The following is a 25,000-nucleotide window of genomic DNA, read 5'->3' on the forward strand; positions in this document are numbered from 1 at the left end:
CCTTCTTCTCTCTGGATTTGGTAACTTGATCTGGTGGCCATGTGGATCCACATTACTTATATATTTTATGAGGTCTGTGGTCAACAGCCCTGCTAGAAAAAAAGGCACCAGCAAAACCAGCATAGGTTGTGTTTTAGATGCTGGAATGCTGGTCAGCAGCAACGAAAGCTATTAGCCTGATCACCAGAAAAAACAGCATATATTGTGCTTTGGATGCTGGTATTCTGGTCAACCAGCATGACCATGCTGGGTGACTAAACCAGCACCAGACCAGCATAAACCAGCTTCTGGGCTGTTTTGTTCAAACGAAATCAAGGAAAGCAAGATCTATTCATCTCGACACAGCCTATGTGGCCTAATCTGTCTCTAAAAACCCTGGGTGGCTCTGTTAAGATGACAAAAATGGGAGGTGCATGCAGATGCGTGGAGTTTTTCCCCCACCCATATTCCGGTAAGCTCCGCCTTCTTGTCCTATTATTATTATTATTATTATTATGTAAAATAAGCTTGGCCAGTAGTTCATATTCACAAGCAATCCGCAACTATAAGAACGATGTAGCCAATGCTAGCGCAGGGGGTCTCTGCTTGTCGGAAAACGGGTGTGAAACGAAAAAATGTATGGCACCGTTAACGTTCCGTCAACAAAACATCGGAGCCATTTCATTGAAGCACCTGCGCTAATAACCGAGCTTTAACCGTGATATTGAAGGAATATTAAATGAATTATATAAGGAGTAAACGTTGGTGTAAAGTGGCGAAGCTGAAGTCAGCTGCTTATTCGAATTACCCGTTCCACCTTAAATGGTGCAGCAGTTCCATTCTGGCGCCTGAGGCGTTATAATAACTGCTGCACCATTTAAGGTGGAACGGGAAAATTCCAGTAAGAAGCAGACTGCAGCCTCGTTGGAAAGAGTCTATGAAGGATGGCTGAGGTAGCCTATCATACAGCCCCGGCTGTAGTGGTACAGTGGTAGATGATATGGGTTATTTTTTTGTTATTTTTGTGTTTGTGTGTTAACGTGTGTCTGATTTGTTGTCTTATTTGAACAGTCGCTGTCTGGGGAAATCGTGGACGTGTCGCTGGATTTCGTTGGGGAGGATGACAGAGCTCGACGGACCACAAAAATACGGTTTAGCCTCACTTTCTCCCTCCTGTCTCTGATAAAATGCAGTCTAACCTCACCTTCTCCCTCTTATCTCTGATAAAATACAGTCTAACCTCACCTTCTCCCTCCTGTCTCTGATAAAATACAGTCTAACCTCACCTTCTCCCTCTTATCTCTGATAAAATACAGTCCAACCTCACCTTCTCCCTCTTATCTCTGATAAAATACAGTCTAATCTCACCTTCTCCCTCTTATCTCTGATAAAATACAGTCTAATCTCACCTTCTCCCTCCTGTCTCTGATAAAATACAGTCTAATCTCACCTTCTCCCTCCTGTCTCTGATAAAATACAGTCTAATCTCACCTTCTCCCTCCTGTCTCTGATAAAATACAGTCTAATCTCACCTTCTCCCTTTTATCTCTGATAAAATACAGTTTAACCTCACCTTCTCCCTCCTGTCTCTGATAAAATACAGTCTAACCTCACCTTCTCCCTCTTATCTCTGATAAAATACAGTCTAATCTCACCTTCTCCCTCTTATCTCTGATAAAATACAGTCTAATCTCACCTTCTCCCTTTTATCTCTGATAAAATACAGTTTAACCTCACCTTCTCCCTCCTGTCTCTGATAAAATACAGTCTAACCTCACCTTCTCCCTTTTATCTCTGATAAAATACTGTATAACTTCTCTTCTCCCTCCTGTCTCTGATAAATTACTGTTTAACCTCACCTTCTTTGCTGAAAAAACAGTAGAGACTAGCACTCATTAAGCTGGTATATGCTGGTCTGGTGCTGCTTTAGCTTTTCACCCAGCATGAACATGCTGGAGGAACGGAGTACCAGCATCCCAAACAGAACATGTTGTTGTCGAAAGAAAAACCTCTCCATTTTTGTCATTTTTCAGTTTTTGACATAATTTGAAAACACCTTTTACACTGTGTGGAAATTTCATGAAGAATGGACAAAAAGAAACGGCCAAAAATGACTTGGAAAAAAGTCTGGTTCCACTGACTTACATTAAAAGTAGAGTAGTTTTTTCCTTTTCCTGTACAGTTATCATTTTGTAGATACAAGATTTTTCCTTCCGACACAGCAGTATGCTTGTTTTGATGATATATGATATCCAACCTGTCTCTCATAACACATGGGTTGACCTTATTTTGTGTTTGTCCTCATGAGTTGATATCACAGCGTTAAGGATTCTCTTGGTTTAAAAAGTGAACCTGATCCATTTGATAGCTTCCTAATGGCTTAAAGGTATCCTGCAGGAAACAAGTGGTCTCTGATGGTAGCCATTAATCCAATTCCCGCTGGAAAGCAATACCTTTAGGTTTCTAATGTTGTAATAATCCTTTTTCAGCAGGGATGAGAAAGGAGTAGCGCAGTGTTTGTCAGCTCAGCTCAGGTCCCTGGAGGCCCACTGCCCTGCAGTTTCTAGTGTTTTCCTGCTCCCAACACACCCGATGCAGTTAATCAGCTCATTAACAGCTCATTATGGAGTGGCTATAAAGTGGCTGTGTTAAAGCAGGAAAAGCACTATTGGGCATCCAAGACCAGCGCTGAGAAACACTGGTATGGAGGTTAACGAGTCCACTGGGCAGAAATAATGAATATTATGACGATTGTTAAACAGTTTGGCTGGTGTAATTTATACCACTACCACTATTAGTACTGCTTATACGACTATTACCACTACTAATAGTAATAATAACTAGTAGAGAAAAGTTTGTGAACAAAGTTTAGGTTGGCTTGACAAAGTCATAGACAGCTGTCGATTGTTTTTGCAATCTTAATCGAGTTTATACAATAACCTAAAACATACAAGTCCAGGTGGTTGCTAGGGTGTTGTTAGGCAATTGCAGTGGTATCTCAGGAAGTTGTACATGTTGCACGGCCATCCCAGGTGGTTGCTAAGCTGCTACCAGACCATTGGTATGGCATCCTAGGTGGTTTCTAATGTGCCACTAGACCATTGGTATGGAATCCCAGGTGGTTTCTAAGTTGCTACTAGACCATTGATATGGTATCCCAGGTGGTTTCTAAGGTGCTACTAGACAATTGGTATAGTATCTCAGGTGGTTTCTAAGGTGCTACTAGACCATTGGCATGGTGTCACAGGTGGTTGCCAAGTTGTTAACAGTACCAATAAAAGCACAGAATAAACATTTGGCCAAGCTGACTTCATAATAGACTGCCCCAAAACTCAGTTTGCTGAAAGGTAGCCCCTACCAGAGCTGCCAGAGAACTTAGGACATACACCTTACACCTACTACCTAAAAAAACGGTATCAAGATTGTTTAGCCTCCCATGATGTACAAACGGTTGAATTCTCGGATATTTTAAAAGTTATTTTCATTGTGTCGTTTGGCCTGGTGTACATTGTTGTTATGGTGTTGCACGGCCATCCCAGGTGGTTGCTAAGCTGCTACCAGACCATTGGTATGGTATCCCAGGTGGTTTCTCAGGTGCTACTGAACCATTCATATGGTATTCCATGTGGTTGCTGAGGTGCTACTAGACCATTGGTATGGTATCCCAGGTGGTTTGTAAGGTGCTACAAGACCATAGGTATGGTATCCCAGGTGGTTTCTAATGTGCTACTAGACCATTAATATTGTATTCCAGGTGGTTTCTAAGGTGCTACTAGACCATTGGTATGGTATCCCAGGTGGTTTCTAAGGTGCTACTAGACCATTGGTATGGTATCCCAGGTGGTTGCTAAGGTGCTACTAGACCATTGGTATGGTATCCCAGATGGTTACTAAGGTGCTACTAGTCCATTGGTATGGTATCCCAGGTGGTTTCTAAGGTGCTACTAGACCACTGGTATGGTAACCCAGGTTGTTTCTAAGGTGCTACTAGACTATTGATATGGTGTCCCAGGTGGTTTCTAAGTTGTTAACAGTACCAATAAAAGCACAGAATAATAATTTGGCCAAGCTGACTTAATAATAGACTGTCCCAAAACTCAATTTGTTGAAAGGTAGCTCCTACCAGAGCTGCCAGAGAACTTAGGACATACACCTTGCACCTACTGCCTTTGCAGTAAAAAAAAGAAAATCTGTATAAAGATTGTTTATCCTCCCGCGATGTACAAACAGTTGATTTTTTGGATATTTTAAAAGTTATTTTCATTGTGTCGTTTGGCCTGGTGTATATAAACACAATTAAAATCTAACCTATAAAACAGGGCCAACTGTAACAATCCGTGATTCATTTAAAATTTGTATTTATATTGTGAAAACAGTTAACCTGGAAATTATGGATCTACAGTGTTTCTGCAGGTTGTTATCTCAATTAGACATGGGTGACCCAACATTGGCTAACTGCCAGCAACAAGAAGAAGAAAGGTGCAGCTTTGGCCCCAGTAGAAGGGCATTTCCTCCTTTTCTCCAGCTCCATTGAGTGCCTTTACGATTCATTACCATACCACATTCCATAGCTTTTTACCGTTAAGGAGGAAGTTCACTAAAGAAAATTCAACTTTTGAACTGTTCTGTTATTTCCTGAGTGTGATAGTTCTGTCAGTGTGTCAGTGATTTGAATACGTCAGTAATTAAAGATGTCTACTTTCAGCTAATTTTGGGCTGTTTTGTGAGCGAAAAGGGAGGAAAATGATCAACCAGATTCTCCCCATAGCTACTGTTACAGCAAACAAAGAATTTGATCAATGCAAAAAGACAGGCGTACAGAGATATGAAAGTTTTGGTGTAGGTAAAACTTTATTACATTGAAAAAAAGGTGCATTAAGAGATACTTTCATGATTTTTTACTGTTGGGTTGCCACTCATCTGGAGACATTGTGTTGTTATTATGATGACAGTCTTGTTGTCCATCAGACAGCGCTGACAAGGGCACTATCCTATCGCCCCTATTTTGAGTTCTGCATTCATGAGCTGTTTGACTGGATTATGACTTACTTACTCAGCTGGTTCCAAGTAAGTCCACATTCCTCACAAACAGTACTGTGCAGAAGTCTAAGGCATCTAAGAACATTATGTAAACCCTTTTGTATTGGCAGCAAGTTTGTTTTTGCCAGTAGAAACACTATATAATTAGAATAAATACACACAAACATAAAAAGTAACACATTTTGTATTTGGAAAAAAAGTAATTGATATCTTTTGAGTTTGAAGAACAAATCTTGACTCCAGATTTCTCCTAGATGACCCCAGCCATCACATGGTCTTATTCAATTTCTATTTTTGGGCCTTTTTCCAATTTTCTCACCAATTCGATTGTGTCCAATCCCACCCACTAGTGAAGTCCACCCCAAATACAATACCACCAGCGCTAGGAGGGTGAAGGCAAGTACAAGGTTCTTCCGAGTCATGTGAAGCACCACCACATCTTTTTGAACTGCTGCTAACGCTACATCACTGGTCTGAACGATGTTTGGATTAGAACACTGACTTGTTACGTCAGCTAACAGACGGCTAGCATTGCTAGTTGGTATCACACCGAGTGATGGTGGAGATGTGAGGCCATTCTACCCACCCATCCTACCCTCTCTTGGCCATGGATGGCTGTACCGGGGATAAAACTTGTGATATCTTGATGATAGGGCCAACACTTAGACAGCTGCATCTCTCAGGAGGCCTTGGACTTAAATTTCATCAGCAGCACACATGATTTAACACAATCAAGTATTAATCAGCCAAACCAAGTATCCTCTCCAGATGTGTACACTTGTTACACCGTCATGAGTCTGTGGCACTAATCAGGGAAAGCTTTTTGAACGTTGAGTAAATGCTGCTTTCAGTACTTCACAATTGTGCTTTTCTTCAATAAAACAGACTAAAGTTGGGCTCTGAGTGGCCCAAACACAATCACTGGGAGACGAAGAGTTTAAACAAAAGAATTGTCAGTTAGAGTTGGCAGTTAGCGTTCTCCTCCAAGCGTGTTGAGTGTTCTCCATTGGTGATGTTGCGTTAGCAGCAGTTTGAAAAAATGTAGTGGGTGGCTTAACTTGTGCCAGTGGAAAGCACTTCACTAGCTTTCTCTAGCTTCCACTGTCACAAACTTGACTACCTAAAGGGTGGAATTGGCCACAACCAACCTGGGGAATAAAAACAGGGTAAAATAAATAATAAATCATGTCATCATGTCTGGTATGTTGACAGTGTTGCCTCTTGTGCTTCCCATGCTTAGGTAAGATTAGCATTTGGGTGTGAAATTTGGTCGCACAATGTGATGTGAGTGTCCTTTGAGCAGTGTTCTCTCAGCACTCTCTTCCTTTATTTCTGTGATGCCAAACACTCTCAGAAAAAAAGGCCCTAAACAGTCAGTGGGGTGGTACAGCTTAAGTACCTTGAGTTAGGGATCATAATTGTACTGTATTTCATTCAAATGGTATTTTTTTAAAGTTGTATTGACTCCACTCACCCTCATATCTCCAGGGACCGTATTACAGAAACATCTTAAACTCTGACACCTTATCTGTTTACTCACCATGACAACTTTAGCTAGGACTGAATTTATTACTGAACAACAGTTCTTAAGTTCATAATCTTATCCATTAACTCCACATAAGAAAACAGTAGAAAAGCATCCTAAATTTCCAAAATACTAAAATAACTTCTGATTTAACCATCCATTTCTGTTGTTTTTAGGCAGTGAAGGGCAGCATCGTTCACTATAACTGTAATTGGCATAACGGCATTACATTTGTCTATATTACAAAAAGGTGGTTTCACTTTCTGTTTTTGTTTTTTTTTTCTACCTCTGTTATAAAAACACTGCAGACACGACCTCCACCACCGTCCCCTCGTATTATCTTCATGTGTTAGACAGTTGAACATGGCTGTTTATTCAGGAGGAGTAATTTTAGCATGGTCGGCTAAAGCGTTTAGGGAAATAGAAACTGAAAATGGGGAGCGGCGATGCTCTGATAAACAGCAGCAGGCGCTGTTACATTCTTAACTTCCAGTTTATTGCACTTTTGACCTCTTTTACACCCATAACAGTACTTGTCTAGCTAACTACAGGCTAACTAAATTACTTTTTTAACATTTTTTGATTGTTTTCATTTCAGCTGTGCTAAGATTTCCTAACTTGAGATAAGATGCTGTAATAAAAGAGTCCCAAATAAGATAAGATTTGCCTTTATAATACAAATTTGTGAAAAATCTTATCTTGACCTTTCAGAGCTTAACTTAAGATAAATGATAGGACATTTCTGTAATACGGCCCCAGCTTTTTATTTTACTGCTCTGTTTAAGAACATTAGATTATGTAAATATCTACAAATATGTACTTTTCCTCTGGGGAAAATATTTAGTTGTACCTTTGAGGGTACATTTACACCAATCAGGCATAACATTATGACCACCTCCTTGTTTCTATGCTCATTGTCCATTTTATCAGCTCCACTTACTATATAGGTGCACTTTGTAGTTCTACAGTTACAGACTGTAGTCCATCTGTTTCTCTGATACTTTGTTAGCCCCCTTTTACCCTGTTCTTCAGTGGTCAGGACCCCCATGGACCCTCACAGAGCAGGTACTGTTTGGGTGGTGGATCATTCTTTCAAAATGAATTCTTTCTGATGGTGTAGAAGAACCACTTTTCAGTTGAGTTTTCAAAGTGCCTTTCATTGAAAGGTCCTTGAGGGAACCAAACATGATTCTTCGGTATCGTTGCTCCATTGAGTGTTGTGTGGTTCTTTGTTCTTACTCTGTTTCTAATTTTCCAGGCATCCACTGGCCACATTCTTCCACTTATTTTTCCGTGTCAGTGCCATCATTGCCTATTTGTGCTGTGACTGGTTCAGCAGGAGTTTCGTCATGTGCTTTCTCATGGTCATCACTTTGCTCTCATGTGACTTCTGGTCTGTGAAGGTAAAAAATAAGACAGAATAATAGAGCTCTTTAATAAACAGTTGAGTGGAATGACGTTGTGGGGAAGGAATTCAGAGAAGAAAGGTAGTTTAGCAAGAAGGGAATGAGTCTGCATATCAGTGCCATTCCTTTGTAGGATACGTAAAACTTTGGGCCAAAAAAGTTCAGCCCTGTTGTCAAAAATGTTGCGACACTGCAAAATATAAATAAAGACAGAAATCAATGATATACATTTAAACCCTATATTTAATTGAAAATAGTACAAAGACAACATATCAAATGTTGAAACTGAGGAATGAGATTTTTTAATATAGGCCCTTTTTGAATTTGAGGCCAGCAACATATTTAAAGACTGATAAAACTATGTGGTGCTAACAAAAACACCTGGTGGTTGATTGGTAACAGGTCAGTAACATGATTGGGTATAAAAGAGAATCTCAGAGAGGCTGAGTCTTTCAGAAGTAAAGATGAGGAGGGGTTCACCACTCTGTGAAAGAGTCAGTAGGCAAGTAGTGCAACAATTCAAGAATAATGTTTCTCAGTATGATATAGCAAAGAACTTGTATTTCATCATCTACGGTACATGATATCATGAAAAGATTCAGAGAATTATGAGAAATCTCTGTATGCATAGGACAAGGCTGAAAACCAGTATTTGCTGGCTGATCTTTGGGCCCTCAGGCGGCACTGCATTAAAAACAGACATGATTCTGTAGTGGAAATTACTGCATGGGCGCAGCAACACTTCTGAAAACCACTGTCTGTGAAAACAGTTTGTCTCTGCATCCACAAATACAAGTTAAAGCTCTAAAACGCAAAGAAGAAATCATGTATAAACAGGATCCAGAAACGCTTCCACCTTCTCTGGGCCTGAGCTCATCCTGGACACTGCATCCTCTACTATCTGGCTTGTTTTCAGTGCACAGTTCAAAAGCCAGTATTCATGATGGTATTGGGATGCATTAGTGCACATGGTATGGGTGACTTGCAAATCTGTGAAGGCACCACTAATGCTAAACAATACATACAGGTCTTGCCGACACATGCTGCCATCCAGATGACGTCTTTTTCAGGGACGATGTTGCTTATTTCAGCAAGACAGTGTCAAACCACATTCTGCACATATTACAACAGCATTGCTCCATATTAAAAGAGTCCAGGTGGTAAACTGACCTGATCATCATTTGATATGTTGTATTTGTGCTATTTTCAATTAAATATAAGGTTTACATGATTTGCATTGCACGTATTTACAAGTTGCATAGTGTTACAGCTTTTTGGAAACGGGGCTGTATGTATCACAAGAGAAAAATGTAAACAAAGACTTGTAAACAAAGAAAATGAGAAAATGAGCAGTGAATGTTTTTAAAAAGTTTGAATTCTCATTATTTGTATGTGCAACGTACAGTTTAATGTTCTGATATCTAATCATTTACTTGTGGAATTTATTCTTTTGTTATATATCCTGTGACTCACCTTCTTCTTGTGCTTGGTGCTTAGAATGTGACTGGCAGGCTTCTGGTTGGCCTGCGCTGGTGGAATCAGATCGATGAAGATGGGCGGAGCCACTGGATGTTTGAGGCTAAGAAGGCAAGTGAGAGAAACTTCTGAAAGCTGTCCTGTCCTGTCAACCACGTACTATTTCTCTCTGTTTCTTAGTCTACTGTACAGAATACTGATAACAGTAAAGAGCATAAACCTGGGAGAATATTCAAATAAATTTTAGTTTGGTGCTCTCACAAAAAAAAAACTAAAGGCAGAATAAAAAAGACATAAATTGGGCAGAATAAACAAAACTAAATTAGGCTGAATTGAAAGAATAGACATAAATTAGGCAGAATTTTAAAAAATCTAGATTAGGCAGAATATATATATATATATATATATATATATATAAAAATTAGGCAGAATAAAAAATAACTAAATTAGGCAAAATTAAAAAAAAGACAAATTAGGCAGAATTAAAAAAAACGTACATTAGGCAGAATTTAAAAAATAATTAGGCAGAAATAAAAAAAAAAACATAATTAGGCAAAATAAAAAATAGACACATTAGGCAGAAATAAAAAAGAAAAAATAGACTTAAATATGAGAGAATAGGAGTATATAGAAGTATATTTTAGCATATTTACATAGCATATAAGACAGATCATTGTATTTACAGGGGAGCAGGTGTTGCACTAAATGGTCTGAGGTAGTTTACAACACAATATATAAACATAACTAGGAGCAGCAGTATTTACAGTGTGTGTGTGTGTGTGTGTGTGTGTGTGTGTGTGTGTGTGCACATGCAGGGTCGCAACTCTAGTGGCACAGAAGCAGAGGCTCAGATTTTCTGGTTGGGGTTGATCGTCTGCCCTCTCGTTTGGACTACCTTCTTCTTCACAACGCTCTTCTCCTTCAAGATGAAATGGCTGGTAATGCATACACTGTTTTAGACACACACACACACACACACACACACACACACACACATGCATTAACACAAACCAGATGCTCATATTTGTGAAGAGAAACAGAACAGTACTGCCACATTCTTACAAAGCTGTGAAAAACTGAGTACAATGATTTTTAATTCAGTGTTTGTGAAAACAAGCCGTTTAAGAAAGAATAGAAAAAAATGTAAATCAGATGCTGAGAATAAATGAATAAAAGAAGAAAATAGCATAATGGATGGACATCCAGTCAGCTAGAGAGCGGAGTGCAAATTAACAAGGGGGACATGTAGGACAGAGTCAAGTAGTACATATGATCTTCTCATATTCCCTTAGCGTCGACATCTGTGATTATTTGGTAATATAGCATCATTTTGAAGCATATAAATAACTGACAGTGAGAGCTAGCAAGCCTAAAACACAGCCTCCACACGGCAGAGTTAGTTTTAGCTCAGTGTTAAAGCAAAGCCTCCCAAGGAGTCTATGAGAGAAGTTCTTACCCCTTCCATATTACTTCAGAACAGTTCATTGTATTCTGAAATTGTTTATAACTCATGAAAAACATTCAAAAATAGATTTCATACAAGTATATTTCAGTTCTATCATGCTGATATTTGCTTTCTACTTTAGTCAAAAGTAAATTTGCCATGTTTGCCACTATTTTCACTGTTCATATTTATTTTGATGACTATTTTTATGTGTTTAGGTTGGAAAGCTTGTCTGGTTCAAATAACATAGAACTGTATAAAATTAATGTTTTGCAGACTTCAGTTTTCTAGTTTATGTTACAGTTAGCCCCTGAGTCATGACTGGATCATCAAATTATAAACCCCTGGGCACAAATGTTTGGTAGACCCCTATCTTGGACTGTTTGTTGTTTGTTTTAAATAGCGTTTCAACTGTGTTGACCTGTACCAACCATCAAATATAGACTTTAAAATCTAAACTAAGTTTACGTCATGCACCTTGTATGGTATTATTAGATAATATCTTCTCGTCCATTTCGTCTAAACTGTGCTGACCTTCCCTGGTTGCATAAAAACGATAGGAAGTTGCCAGAAAGTACAATTTCAGAACTGGCTGCCTCGTAGATTTGACAACAAAGATGAGGAAAAACACCAGCGAACTTAAGAAGCTGACTATCCCAGCTCAGCCCAGGCTAAAGCATAGTGCCGCAGCAAGCAGGAAAAATGTTAATGCACTTATGCCTTTATGTTATTTGTGTCTTATTTTATATTTTAGCTTCTGAACTCCGTTGATTTTGTAAATATACGCTCATTCCAGATTTGATGCCTGTGACATGTTCCAAAAATGTTGGGTCAGGAGCATCTTTACTAACTTAATAAATGTTTGGGACTAAAGAGAAAAAGATCCAGTTTTGAAAATGGAATTTTTTGTCATTCTTCAGTTATACGCCTTTTCAGCTGTGCAAGCATAAAAGGCCTGTGTTGTTGTATTCGCTTAATAAGGCACTCATTTTCATTGGGAAGCAGAACTGGACTGCAGGCAGGCCAGTCTAGCACCTCTCTGATTACGCAGCCATGCTGTTGTAACAGTGTGCCTTGGTGTTGTCATGTTGAAATAAGCATGAACCTCCCTGCCCGGCATCTAAAAGGCAGCGTATGTTGCTATAAATTGTGCTCAGCGTTAATGGTCACTGCAGGCTACTTATTAGTAGCTGCAATACCATGACAGACCCTGACTTTTGAACTTTAAGCTGGTAACAATCTGGATGGTCCTTTTCTGCTTTGGCCCAGAGAACACAATGTACAAGGCTGACTCGTCAGACCACAAAGCATGTTTTCACTGTGCATCGGTCCGTTTCATATGACTTCATATGAGCCCATGCAGTGATATCCATCATAGAAACGTGTTGGTTTCTAATGCAATGTCATCTGAGGAGTCAAAGGTCACTGGCTTTCAGTTGTGCTTTTTGGCCTTGTCCTTGACACAGAAAGATCTGTCCAAATTCTCTGAATGTTTTGATGATACGCACTATAGAGGGTGAAACATCTGAAATCCTTTGCTCACTGAAGAATGTTATTTTCAAACTGTTGGAGTTTTTGCTGATGAATGTTTTGGCAAAAGATAAGGCCTTTCCATCCAAGCATGATTGCATCACCAGTTTCAGATGTTTTTTGAACATTTCGCAATGCTCCACGTCTTAAATTGCCACTGTCCCAACTGTTTAGACCATGTTGCAGGCTTCTGTTTCAAAATAAGCTTGTTTTTACAAAAAACAATGAAGTTGACAAGATTATTATTATTTTTTTTAATTATTTAGTTCAAATACAGGTCAAAGGATGTTTATTATCACTACTTTTGGCTTTTCTGTGCATTTTACCTGCTGTTACACCTGTTTCGGAGTTGCACCTTTGCGGGGAAGTGGCGCAGATCACTGCTACTTACAGCAATGCAGTATTATTTTTTACATTTTTTTTTAAAAAACTCTGATATTTTTGGAAATGGTCATCCTCTACTCTGTCGGTGTATTGGGTTTCGCTCCGCAGGCATCTTTTTAATATGTGGTGGTCCAAATTCAAACTACCTTCACAGGAAACTTTGGTTTCCTGCCAAACCAAAAGTTAATGGAGCGTAGTGAAACAGTTGCAGTGACTGGAACAAAAATGAAGTTCATGTTTAGGAATGATGTTGAGAGCGTCAGGATTTTGACTGGGCATGTCGCACTGCTGTTGGTAAAGTGAGTCAAGGCAGCTGTTTGAAGTCTTCACTGCTCCTGTGGGCCCTCTGGTGGCTCACATCCATAAAACTCATGGGATGATCCGGGCCTGCTGTAATGTTTGCACTTGCACCGCTTTCAGCTGAACTGTTCCCCAACAGAAGGTGCTACAAAAAGTTTACAATTTAATTTGTAGCAGAGATGTTGTTGGTTGCTTGTATACAAAACACATTATATATTAAAAAATGATTTAACCATGAAACAAAATGTGTTAGGCTGTGCCCCGATCTCTCCTACTTGTTGCTGTGCAGTTTCTACAGCTACTATACGCTGGTCTGTAATTGCTCTCAGTCTTTTTTATGAAACATGCTCAACGTTCCAGAAGTACTGCACCCCATGATAGCAATATCATATCATTATATTGCCCCGACACGCCACGGAGAAAAATCACACTGACTCATTTTTGCTATATTCTCTGCATGTGTCTCTTCAGGCTTTGGTTGTAGCAGGTTTTTCTCTCCAGGCTGCAAATCTTTATGGCTACTTGCGCTGCAAGGCTGGGGAACAGGAGACCCTCCCCAAATCAGCATCCCAATACCTGGGGCAGCAGTTCATTCAAAAGGTAGAACACGCATACCATAGGTTTGCATGATATGAACAAATTTTTGGATGGCCATAATTAGATATTTCAAATAACGTCATTTGCAATGTGAAAAATTACATTAATTTGTGGTTTTTGATATGTAATCTTGCACAATTGCAACCTCTTGTACCAAACGGTCTTAAAAGGGTCAAGAAAAGTTGGAGAACATGAGCTACAGTGCAGAACTCAGAGGCCACCCTTCATTTGTTTAAGTCAAAACGGCTATTATGTACAACATACAAATTTTTTGGGAGGTGTTTCTGAAGGGAATATGATATAAGATAATGCACTTGCATAAAGCAGAGGAAAGAGAAATGAAAATAATGGGAAAAATGGGTTTAAAGTTTAAAGATTTAAAGATCTTTAAAGAAGACCAGGTAGACACCAAACTGTCCCCATCAGATAAACAGCACTTAAAGCTTTCATCTTTGAGAGAGAGGAGAAAATCAAGCTGCTTCAGATCTGAAAACGTCCACAGACGACTCAGCGCTATGGGTCTGAAAGGATGTGTAGCTGTCAAGAAGCTCTTACTGATAACAAAAAAGAAGAAAATTTGCAAATGCTTGTGTTCTCAGAACACTAGACTGACCACCCCAAGAGCCCAGAGCTCAACATCATTGAAAGTGTTTGGGTTTACTTGGATGGACAGAAGCCGAAAAATGCAACCAACTTCTCAGGCCTGATTCGCACTTGTGCTTTTCATTTTGGTGCACATGTTAAATGGTTAGTGCTTTCACACAGGCTGTGTGTGCGAAGCGGCAGAGCATCCTAGACACCATGGTATTTAGAAAATAGACCCAGTGCTGATTTTGTTCTGAGCAGAATACACTGAAGTAAGCCATGGAATTCAATGAAAAAAAAAACTGTATGAAAATGTTATTTTTTTTATTTAATTGAATTCATGATGTAATACTGGTTTAACATTCTGTGCTGCAGACAGATTTCCCGGTTGGTCTACTGGGGTTAAACTTTGGCCTAATTACAAGTCAGAATGCCGTCGAGGATAAACAAATATATCGTGTACTTTTATAAATAAGCAGAGTGACTGATGTGACCATCTGTCCGTCCGGAAAAAGGAATGTCTGTATAACTTTCACGCTGCTCGGCTCCAAAGCTTAAACGCTGTATGTATGAGAAGCCAGTGCGTTTGAGCTGTAGTGCTCACTGCCACATCACTCATACCATGCAGAGGTAGCATGTCTGAATCAGGCCTAAGACTGAACTTTGGAGGGGTGGAAAAAAAAAACCTTGCAAATTTTTTGAAAAACTGAAAGCAAGTCTCCTGAAAAGAATGGAACCTGTAATAAAGGTAAAAGATGGACACATGATATACTGAGAAAATTTATATTTACTTTTCTATTAAATACATGCTATTTTTCTGATGCTGAATGAATAACTTGTACTAAATGATGGGTGGTCTCTGATACTGCACTCAATGAATTTTCCAGTACTTTTTTACCTAAATTACTATTATTATTATTATTTGTGGTAATTGACTGTATGCAGTAGATAGAGATTAGATACAGAAGATGGATATTAGTTTGAAAAATGCAATGTGATGTTTCCATGTACTCAATTTGTGTTCTATTTCTCTCATTCGTTTCAGCCTGATATCATATTCGGAATACTGTAACAGAAGAGGAATGCTGTGCTTTCCAGTGCACATAGCCTAAGCAGGAAATCATGCCTGTTGCTCATGTCACATATTGATTAAACCAAATCATGATACCGTGTTTGTTGTCACATCTTGGCAAGCGGCAAACTAAGTACATAATCTGCTAATGACATGTATTAATTTTGTGCCTGAGTGTATAAATGTGTCATGCATACACAAGTATATCAGCTAAGAGGTGAGCCAAGCTAAAGTGCTTTGTAGAACATTCAGGATTTATGAAGGTGCCTTTTGTGATTGTTGACATTGCCGTCTGTCACCACTAGATGTCGCCACTTCCCTAAGAATTTGTAACGTATCTCTGTAACCTGAGAAACAGAAGGTCTGCAGAAAAATGAAGGCTGTGAGGGACATTGCATGTCAGTTGTTATTTAAGTCACTTTGCCTGGTTGGAGTGCTCTGTTTCCAGAGTTAACCCTCAAAATTATCCACAAATCTTGTGCATCTTGGAATATTTTGTCTTTGATAGGACGTGCACTATAGCAGAGGTGCTCAGGCCTGGTCCTGGTCCTGGAAATCCACAACCCTGGAGAGTTCAGATGCTCTTGAAGGCCTTCGCTATGTGGATCAGGTGTGTTAGGTTAGAGTTGGAGCTAAACTCGGCAGGGTGGTAGATCTCCAGAGGATTGAGCATTCCTGCACTAAAGCTACTAAAATTAGCATTAGCATGTTACCTTGTAAGTGGCCCAAAAATGATTTTCTCTTTTTAGGAACCAAACATCACTTGATTTTAGTAACACACCAACCTGAACTTCCTTCATATGAATTCATTTTGCATGAGAAGGCTCCCTACATGGTACGGTAACAGCCAGCAGACGTCCAGATTTAATTGCAAACCCAAGCGCTAACACGCTATGAACTTCGGATCCAATGGGAGACAGCTATGCCATCCTCATGCAAATGCTAATCAGTATGCAAATGTGCATCCCTGAAGGACAGAAATGAGAGATTTCAGTGTCAGCTTGTGTACTCTGTGATTTCAACAGGTTTCAGAGAGTAGGAGGGGTGAATTTGCTTGGCTCCATCTCTCTCCCTCACTCTGTGGTTTCTCAGTTGGAGTAGGAGTAGCTCGCCACCAGAAACTCAACCGAGCTAGCATGTAGCCTTTGTAGCTAAGATTTTGAGAGAGTCTGGATTCTATGGACAAAACAGCCTGCTTATCACTTCTCTGACCTTTCTGGTATGATATTGCTTCACATTGCTTATCAGAAGTCATTCAGGAACAAGCAGATTTGTTGATGTGAAATAAATCATTCCTCATTTTTGTTGACAAAAAATTCACTGGCTCGAGTGTTTTGTTCTTTTTTATAAAGAAAAGCTGCAGCTAGCAAGTCCTTAGTTCTTAGCAAAGGGTGGGAAGGAGGTTCTGTACTTAATACCACCTTTGTGAAACTGACCATGTTAAGGCCTTTGTACAAACATGTTCAGATGACTGTCGGGTAGATTTGATCTACTCGTCAGAGGCGTTTGCACAAACCATGGCAGTTTGATGAGAATTGATTTAGAATTTTAGTGAAAAATTGAGTCCTAACACCACACCGAACACACTGTCCATATTACCTGATAACACAGTAACTGAATCCAGATATCCTCCACACAGGCTAGTGTTTTTTTGTTAAATCGATGACTAAACGTCCCTTTTTCAAGCTAACTGAACTGTGTTTGGACTCTAATTAATCAGAATAGTGTAGTAATGTCATAAGGAACCCAACATAAAGCTGTTCAATTGACTTTTACTGTACATTCAAAAACAAGAACTAGATTCAACAGAACCTGGAGTTTGAATTTTAGTTCATTTTGAACCTACTTGAGAGAAGGCTTTAGCCTTACCGCAATTAATGATCATATTCTGTTTTTGGTCATTCTATGCCACTCTAAAGCAACTTATTTGGTAGTAAGCTCCTTATTCCATGCTAGTCATAGTTAGCATAACCTACTGGCTAAGATGAAATTTTTTAATCATTTGCAGAATCAAGCAATCAATCAAGTGTGAAGATAGGAGCAAAAACGCTAGTTCTATAGAGGCTTGCATAAATGCTAATAGTGTTAGCTTCCTAATCAGGTAACCTTATCAAACTCTATGCAAGGTATTAATTCTAAAAATTCCAACTTAGGCATCAACATACCATTCTAGTTTGTATTCTGGTGCACATTTTAGTTGTGTAATAGCGCTTAGTGACTTTATCTTCACCTGGAAGTGTCATTTGCTTCATCTGCAAGTGTTACCAAAGGTAGAGGAGAAAACTTTCGAGTACTATTAGGTCCTGTTGGTACCTTAAACAGGTACCCAATAACATAAAACTGGAACCTTTGGAACTGGACTGATGGCATTTGGAAAAGGGAAAAAGCATAGTTCCAGTTTTCTGGTGCCAAAGGTTCTGGGAATTTGTGCAGTGGAAAACACCTTTTGTTCCTCAGTATGACAACCTACCACCAGTGTGACCTTAATTTAAGACATTTATGGGCTCTCACACTCCGGGATCCAATCGAAACATAAACTCTGTCCTTTTCCTGCAAAGCTACATCACATGACTCCAGACGTCTGGTGTCGTGCCTGTGCCACACTTGACAACCATAAAAATGTGGAAAGTTCCTTTATGGTCACGTCTCATTTGACAAGGAAAGAAGACCTAATTAAGCATAAGAATCTGAGCTCTTGGAGGCTCAGTGAGTAACTCACGGCAGTTCCATACCAAAGGAGTGAAGTCAGTTATGAGCTTGAGCAACTCTTGAAGGGCAAAGAGAACCTGAGGGGATTCTCTGAAAGTGCAACTGGATAAAGCTGTGCTAGAGATGGAGAGACAGTAACAAGCAGCATTGGTAATAAAAACAGTGTAAAAGATAGATGACCCGGGACTGTCTGAAGCAGACGACAAATGTCTGGGGAATAGCTAGGTCAGTGACATGGAGGATAAGGCCTGTCAGCTACTGAAGGCCTGTCAACTTGCCAGTCACCCTCTAAACAAGGGGGCTTCTAAATATTGTATTTTGTGTTTTTGCATTCTTGCTTGACTTCGTCTTCTACTGCCTAATTTAGGGTTCAGTACTGAAGAATGGAAATACAGAGAATGGTTGACCCTCTCAGGTTGACAATGAATATGTGACATCAAAGGATGTTGTAGATAAAAGAAAAAGTATTTTGTGGACACTGCAGGCTGGAGACATACTTTCATTCTGCCCAGAAGGATTGAGTTGTTCCGGCGACAAATCAGGAACACAGCATTTGATTGGTCGACGAGTCAGGAACATAGCCTCTGATTAGTCGACGAGTCAGGAACACAGCCTCTGATTGATCGACGTGTCAGGAACACAGCCTCTGATTGCTCGATGAGTCAGGAACACAGCCTCTGATTGCTCAATGAGTCAGGAACACAGCCTCTGATTGCTTGACGAGTCAGGAACATAGCCTCTGATTAGTCGACGAGTCAGGAACACAGCCTCTGATTGATCGACGTGTCAGGAACACAGCCTCTGATTGGTCGACGAGTCAGGAACACAGCCTCTGATTAGTCGACGAGTCAGGAACACAGCCTCTGATTGATTGACGTGTCAGGAACACAGCCTCTGATTGGTCGACGAGTCAGGAACACGGCCTCTGATTGATCGACGAGTCAAGAACACAACCTGATTGGATACGACATCGCCGACCTGAGATGGTTAACCTTACCTAGATCACTGTACCGGTACAGGCACACTTCCTTCAAAGCCTTCACTTCTGTTTTTTCAAACATCATTTATAAGCATGGTGATGCAATATATCGTTAGGAAGTTTGATTTCTCAGGATTCGATTCCTGTAAACCATTTTATGATGTTATTCACTGCAGTTATGATTGTCTCATTTGCCACAGAAGCACAAAATGAGCAAACACCAGCAAATCTGTGGGTCCTCACCTTCAAAGCCTTGCTGCTCTCCCTAGAGACTTAATCCAATGTGGTCTGATAACACGTCAAGAGTCAGAGATCAGTTTAGAGATCGATAAACTGCTCCATACTAGCCTCTGTTACTCTTTGTCAGAAATTCATATAATTATTCTGAGGGATGAGAGTTTTACCTTTCAAATGAGATCAAGATCGTGACTGTAGTCCAAAGTATGTGGAAACAGTGCTTGTTTTACTTTTAATGCAAAAGTGGGGCGACAATTAACAAGTTAAAGCACTCTGGAAGCGTTCTTGATTCAACCTGAATGTCAGGCATGCATCTGTTGGTGATGCACCAATGAGAATCAGTTGAATATCTCAATTCTTTGCAACTCTGAGATGGTGGAAGAGGCAGGTCAGACCCAGAGGTGCAGTTGTTAGCTTGGATGTTTATATGAACATTTGTTCCATCTTTTGTCCAAATGCCCTGGCTAGCTACTTAGCTAACAATCACATTATAGACCAGTTTCTTGCCACCTGTTTCAACACTGTTTCTAACAGGCCCTCGTCCGATTGGCCATTCCAGTAACCCTTGGGGAAATCCCTGATGCCATCTTAAGGGCTGTTCCATGACTGTATTACCTCAAGTGAAGTGTGTTAGCTGAGCCCTCAGAGGAGCGAAAGATTTGAGAGCAGCAAAAGTTGCCCAGAAATCATTTAACTTAAAGCATATCTTTTCTCAAACCCCCAAAAATGACAAATCTGTTTTTAAGCCAAAGCTTTAAACTAGCTGAAAATGCTTAATATTGCAAAATGATTACTTTTTATTTGCTCGACTTTAGGTTACTACTCTGTCCATTATACATGACCGCTGGTATAATTTCATCACTTTACTGGTAGTTGGCTAGTTAGCATGCTAAAGGCTAAACCATAGAAAAAACATACCTAGATGCCACGTCATCTGTTCTCTATCTGAGGCGATACGTCTGCATGTCCGCCATATTGGAGCGGTCAAGATCCGCTTATGGACAAATTCAATGTATTGAGAGATGATGAGTCTCAGGATTAAATCAGCCACAACTTCTTTATTACTCAACCGATTTTCACCAAATCTGTTTCGTTTTAATCCTCAGACACAGGCTAATCTAGGTTGCACGGACTGCTCTTGGTAGCTTTTATTTCTTTAATAACTGTTTGTGCTAATTAGCCATCTGGACCAGCAGGAAAGTATTCAGTCTGCACCCGACGTTACAAACTGAGTTTAGCGCTGGTTGGTGGCTGATGCACCATTTAAGGTGGAACAGGAAAATTTGAACAAGAAGCTGGCAAATAAGAAGCTAACCTTAGATTTGTGTAAGAAGGTGCTAATGTTAATCTATTATGAATATCTACACGGATTAAGGAATCCTATAATTTACCAAGCTACAAAGCATTAACCATCATCGTAAATAAATAACTACTACATGAAGTTAAGATCTCCTGAATAGACTATGAAATTATAATTATATTAATAAGTTTAATATAAAACGAGAGGAAAAACAATTGCATCACCAACCACACGGCCATATCTATACATAAACATCACACAAACAGTACACATCACACAGACATGAGTGTGGATCGCTGCATTCCCTCTGTTATATAATCATATCCCACTTTCTGAGAGCAATATTATAGAAATAGTGTAATTTTGGACAGTACCTTTCTTAAACTGCTGCTTTGTAATAGTACTGAACGCAGTCCAGCAGCGATGTTGACCACCCTAAAATGGCGGCGCCGTTGATGTGCCTGACTGGACCCTCTGTGGGCTAAACGGCTAACAACAACAAAAAGAAAGGCCTTACCTTACGGCTCTAAAGCAAAGTTTATAGCCCTGCGAAGTTTTATGTGCATTTTGTTCAAACTTCCCGAAAAAATTTTTTTGCTTTGCAGAGTTTGCATGGCTAACCTATTAGCTCAGTGATGATAACCTAGCCAAGGGCAGGTGCATTCCGAAAAAATCCACTCCTTCACTTCTACTGTGAGTAGCCACTTCTCTACACACTTTCAAGTGGTGAATTGAAGTTGATGGACTCATTTAAAAAATTGAACTTGGACATGGATTAAGCCTAAATATTTGATGTAGTTTTAGCCTAAATATGAGTCTAGAGGTGTGATGATCTTTTTGATGTTTCTGCAAAGTACCTGGGCTCCCAGGAACACAAGAACATCCTTTGCATTCTTAATACTGAGAAACACAGCTTGAAGACATTCATTTAAAGGGTCTCTCTCTCTCTCTCTCTCTCTCTCTCTCTCTCTCTCTCTTAAATGTAGGTGTTTCCAGGGGGTCTCAGTGATTAAATCTTGTCTGAAGCTGTTAGGAAGGGTCAAAGACAGTGAGACAGTCGGAGTGAGTGAGGTTCACATCAAAAGGTTATTTCATCATATTTTGAGGATATTGCACGATATTCCAAGAGGGTTTTGGTGAATTTTAAGACTGCATAATCCTTTAAATGTACTTATTTATAGTTCATATTACCATCTAAGTTGCTGAACTTTGTAATAAGTGTAGGCGTTCAAAAAAGGGGGCAAAACTTTAAGCTTAATGTAGCCCGAACGAGTCTAGAATAAGACATAGTGGGAACCTACTACAATGAAAAGAACCTACACCGATCAGGCATAACATCATGACCACCTCCTTGATTCTACGCTCATTGTCCATTTTATCAGCTCCACTTACTGTATAGGTGCACTTTGTAGTTCTACAGTTACAGACTGTAGTCCGTTTCTCTGCATACTTTTACCCTGTTCTTCAGTGGTCAGGACCCCCATGGACCCTCACAGAGCAGGTACTGTTTGGGTGGTGGATCATTCTCAGCACTGCAGTAACACTGACGTGGTGGTGGTGTGTTAGGGTGTGTTGCGCTGGTACGAGTGGATCAGACACAGCAGTGCTGCTGGAGTTTTTAAACACTGTGTTTCTTTGAAGCTAATTTGAATAAAAGCTATTGACAGGGTGTTTTGTCTTGTAAGTGATCCTGAACTGTGTGTTAACTTCCAACCAAGCAGAACAGAAACTTTAAGACTATAGCGCCCCCTAGTGAACATGTCCAAGAATCCTCCAAACCCTTGACTGTATTAAATCACACTTTAATGAAGCAGAGTGCTTTAGGGCTCAGTCATTTTACAATTCAAGCAAGATGATGGAGGTTCTTGTGGAAACACTGAGCAGAAAAGGGGCATTTGTGTGCAGTAATCATGGCGATGGATTAAGGAGCTTAATGTTATTTAAAGATATTGATTTCCTGTTTAAGCGTATCGCTGAAGTGTTTAAATTTGGATTAGATGATGTGGATTAGATTTAATTTACATTATCTGATCCACAATTAAGCAACACTATGTAATGCACACTGCTACAAGATGTAAATGGCTGCTTACACATTGTTTATTATTGCTCAAAGGCTCTGTGTTCATCATTTTATTCTGGTATTTTATGAATTATTTCTCCAATATTTAAAGCGCCCTGTTCACTCATTTTCTTGACATTCTAACTACTATGTATGAATTTTGTGATGGCAGAGAATATTGAGAGATTTTTGAGTTGATGTTTTTTGGGTTCGATTTGAGTTCCCTCCATCTGAAACACTCTGTTAGAGCTCTTGTGTCTTTAAGCCCCGCCTCCCAATGAACCCAATGTGCTCTGATTGGTCAGCTCGCCCACTCTGTTCTGACTGATAAGCCTGCAGAGCGACTGAAAGTGGTAGCAGCATCAGCTACAAGTTCTGTAAGTTAAGCTTTTGTAAATGTGTTAACAGTGCTTGTTATGAAGGTTTATTACACTGTTTACAGTGTAGCTAGACGCTACTTTCTACTTGCGTTAGCATCCTGTTGCAAGTGTTAAGTTAGCTGCCCCCCCTAACATCAAGGCTCACAGTGTTTCCCTGCAATTGTGTTTTACAGTGTGATGCACAATAAGGCACACGTGAAATTTCTCCACAGTGTCCGCTAGGGCTGCCACTAACGACTGCTTTTCTGTCGATTAATCTATTGACTATTTTACCGATTAGTCGACCAATTTTACAGATTAGTTGATTAAACCAAAAATCAAATTATGTCATTCTGTACACAAAGAAATGTGCTTACAACGTTGCCAAACATAAAGAAATTAGACAAGGTACATATCCCAACGCATATGAACACACACATTGGCACCGACAGTCAACATAGAATAAGCCCAGATTCTGGCCTAAACATTTTCTCAAACACTTATTCAGTGGAAATTCTCAGGCAGCAGGAAGACGACTCTAAGGCTTTAATAATGGGTGTGTTTAGCAGCTAGAAGGACAACAGATTTTAAAAAGCTCTCCTCACTAATAGTAATTTAATAAATATAAAAATAGACAAATATGGTTTGCCTGTTCTGATGGTCCATCATCCAGAATAGCAGGTGTTCGTACATCGCAGTAGACAAGCAAGTACACAAGTACACTGGTTGGCTTCCTATTTGCCAGCTTCTTGTTCTGTAGCATTGAACGGAGCCAAAACGACTGGCGTCATGCACACAGCAGTTACGTAGTGGTACTGAGGAAAAGCATCTGTTATTTGAATTGAAGCATATCAGAAATCAAAAAGGTACATAGATAAAAATAGTGTTTAAGAAAACAACACATCGATTTAAAATGATGTCGATGCATTTTCAGCATCGACGTCATCGATTACGTTGACTAATCGCAGCAGCCCTAGTGTCCGCAAATATTACTGGGTGGGCAAGCTTGTGTGACGTCCATTTGAGAAGCACAGCCCAGCAGTTAGCTAGCGTTAGCTAGGTGAGTGTTCGAATATCGGACACGAAATGTCTGATCTGCCTAATGAAAACCGAAGTTTGCGAATATTAGCAGCAAAATGTAGCTAGGTCTCTAAAATGGCCATTAGACAGCTTGTTCTCCATTTTGCATGTTTTACTCTCCATTCAGGGACAGGACTTCAGGTGAGGGGGGGTCAATTTGAAACATTTGAAACCAGGACAGAAGCTTCAAAGAAACACAATCAGTTCAAACTGACTTCAAACCTCAAAATTTGTTTTATAGGCCAACTTTTTCTCAGAAAACCCATTTCCTTCAAAATTTGCCTTGAATGAGAACAGTTTTGTCTGATTAACATACAAATTACAGATGTGCTTTGCCTCCTTAATGGTTTAATGCTGTTTTTTAACAACTTGTACTGTGAAAAGTCAAAGACCCTCTTCAGTCATTTCATTTCAGTGCAGGCTGTTCGTTTTTCAATGTCAGAAAAAAGCAGAAAAAAAACATTTTTTTTAACAAAAAAATACACAGAAGCCTCAACAACAATATATAATATGACATTTTTACAGAACTCTACCTTTATTACAGCTTCCATTCGTTTCTGCAGCCACACCTCCAAAGTTCAGTCTCAGAAGCTGGTTGTATTTTTGGCTTCTCACACTCCAACTAATCAAACACATTCAGTGGTGTTGAGGTCTGGACTCTGGGGTGGTCAGTCCATCGTTCAGCTTCTTTGTTTGATGTGTCCGTCTCCTTTTCTCAGTGAGGTTCTTCTTGATCAGCTACACATCCTTTCAGACCCACAGCGCTGAGTTGTCTTCTCACAGTGGAAGGATGGACAGAAACATCTGTGGATGTTTTCAGACCTGGATTTTTAAGGGTTTTTGACTGTCAAGCTTAATATAAAGAAATAATAAAATAAACAAGGAGATAAACACTGTATTGACCTTTATGATGCTCCAGAATATCTGTATACTTTTTGG

General features: G+C 39.7%; 1 protein-coding gene across 1 annotated transcript; it reads left to right on the forward strand.

Annotated features, from left to right (window-relative positions):
* Window positions 1-869: 869 nt before the first annotated feature.
* On the forward strand, window positions 870-16,615 carry LOC118798407 (Golgi apparatus membrane protein TVP23 homolog A-like). Its single transcript, XM_036557842.1, has 7 exons — window positions 870-932; window positions 1,051-1,130; window positions 7,803-7,947; window positions 9,448-9,537; window positions 10,242-10,364; window positions 13,556-13,684; window positions 15,312-16,615. Exons 1-7 carry the CDS (start codon window positions 924-926, stop codon window positions 15,336-15,338), a joined length of 603 nt encoding a protein of 200 aa, XP_036413735.1. The 5' UTR covers window positions 870-923; the 3' UTR covers window positions 15,339-16,615.
* Window positions 16,616-25,000: the final 8,385 nt, after the last annotated feature.

Source organism: Colossoma macropomum, unplaced genomic scaffold, assembly GCF_904425465.1.
Source record: "Colossoma macropomum unplaced genomic scaffold, Colossoma_macropomum, whole genome shotgun sequence".
Classification (NCBI taxonomy): Eukaryota; Metazoa; Chordata; class Actinopteri; order Characiformes; family Serrasalmidae; genus Colossoma; species Colossoma macropomum.

Coding starts and splice junctions, on each gene's coding strand:
- LOC118798407 (XM_036557842.1), top strand. Junction 7,948..9,447: donor GTGACTTCTGGTCTGTGAAG/GTAAAAAATAAG, acceptor CTTGGTGCTTAG/AATGTGACTGGCAGGCTTCT. Junction 13,685..15,311: donor GGCAGCAGTTCATTCAAAAG/GTAGAACACGCA, acceptor CATTCGTTTCAG/CCTGATATCATATTCGGAAT.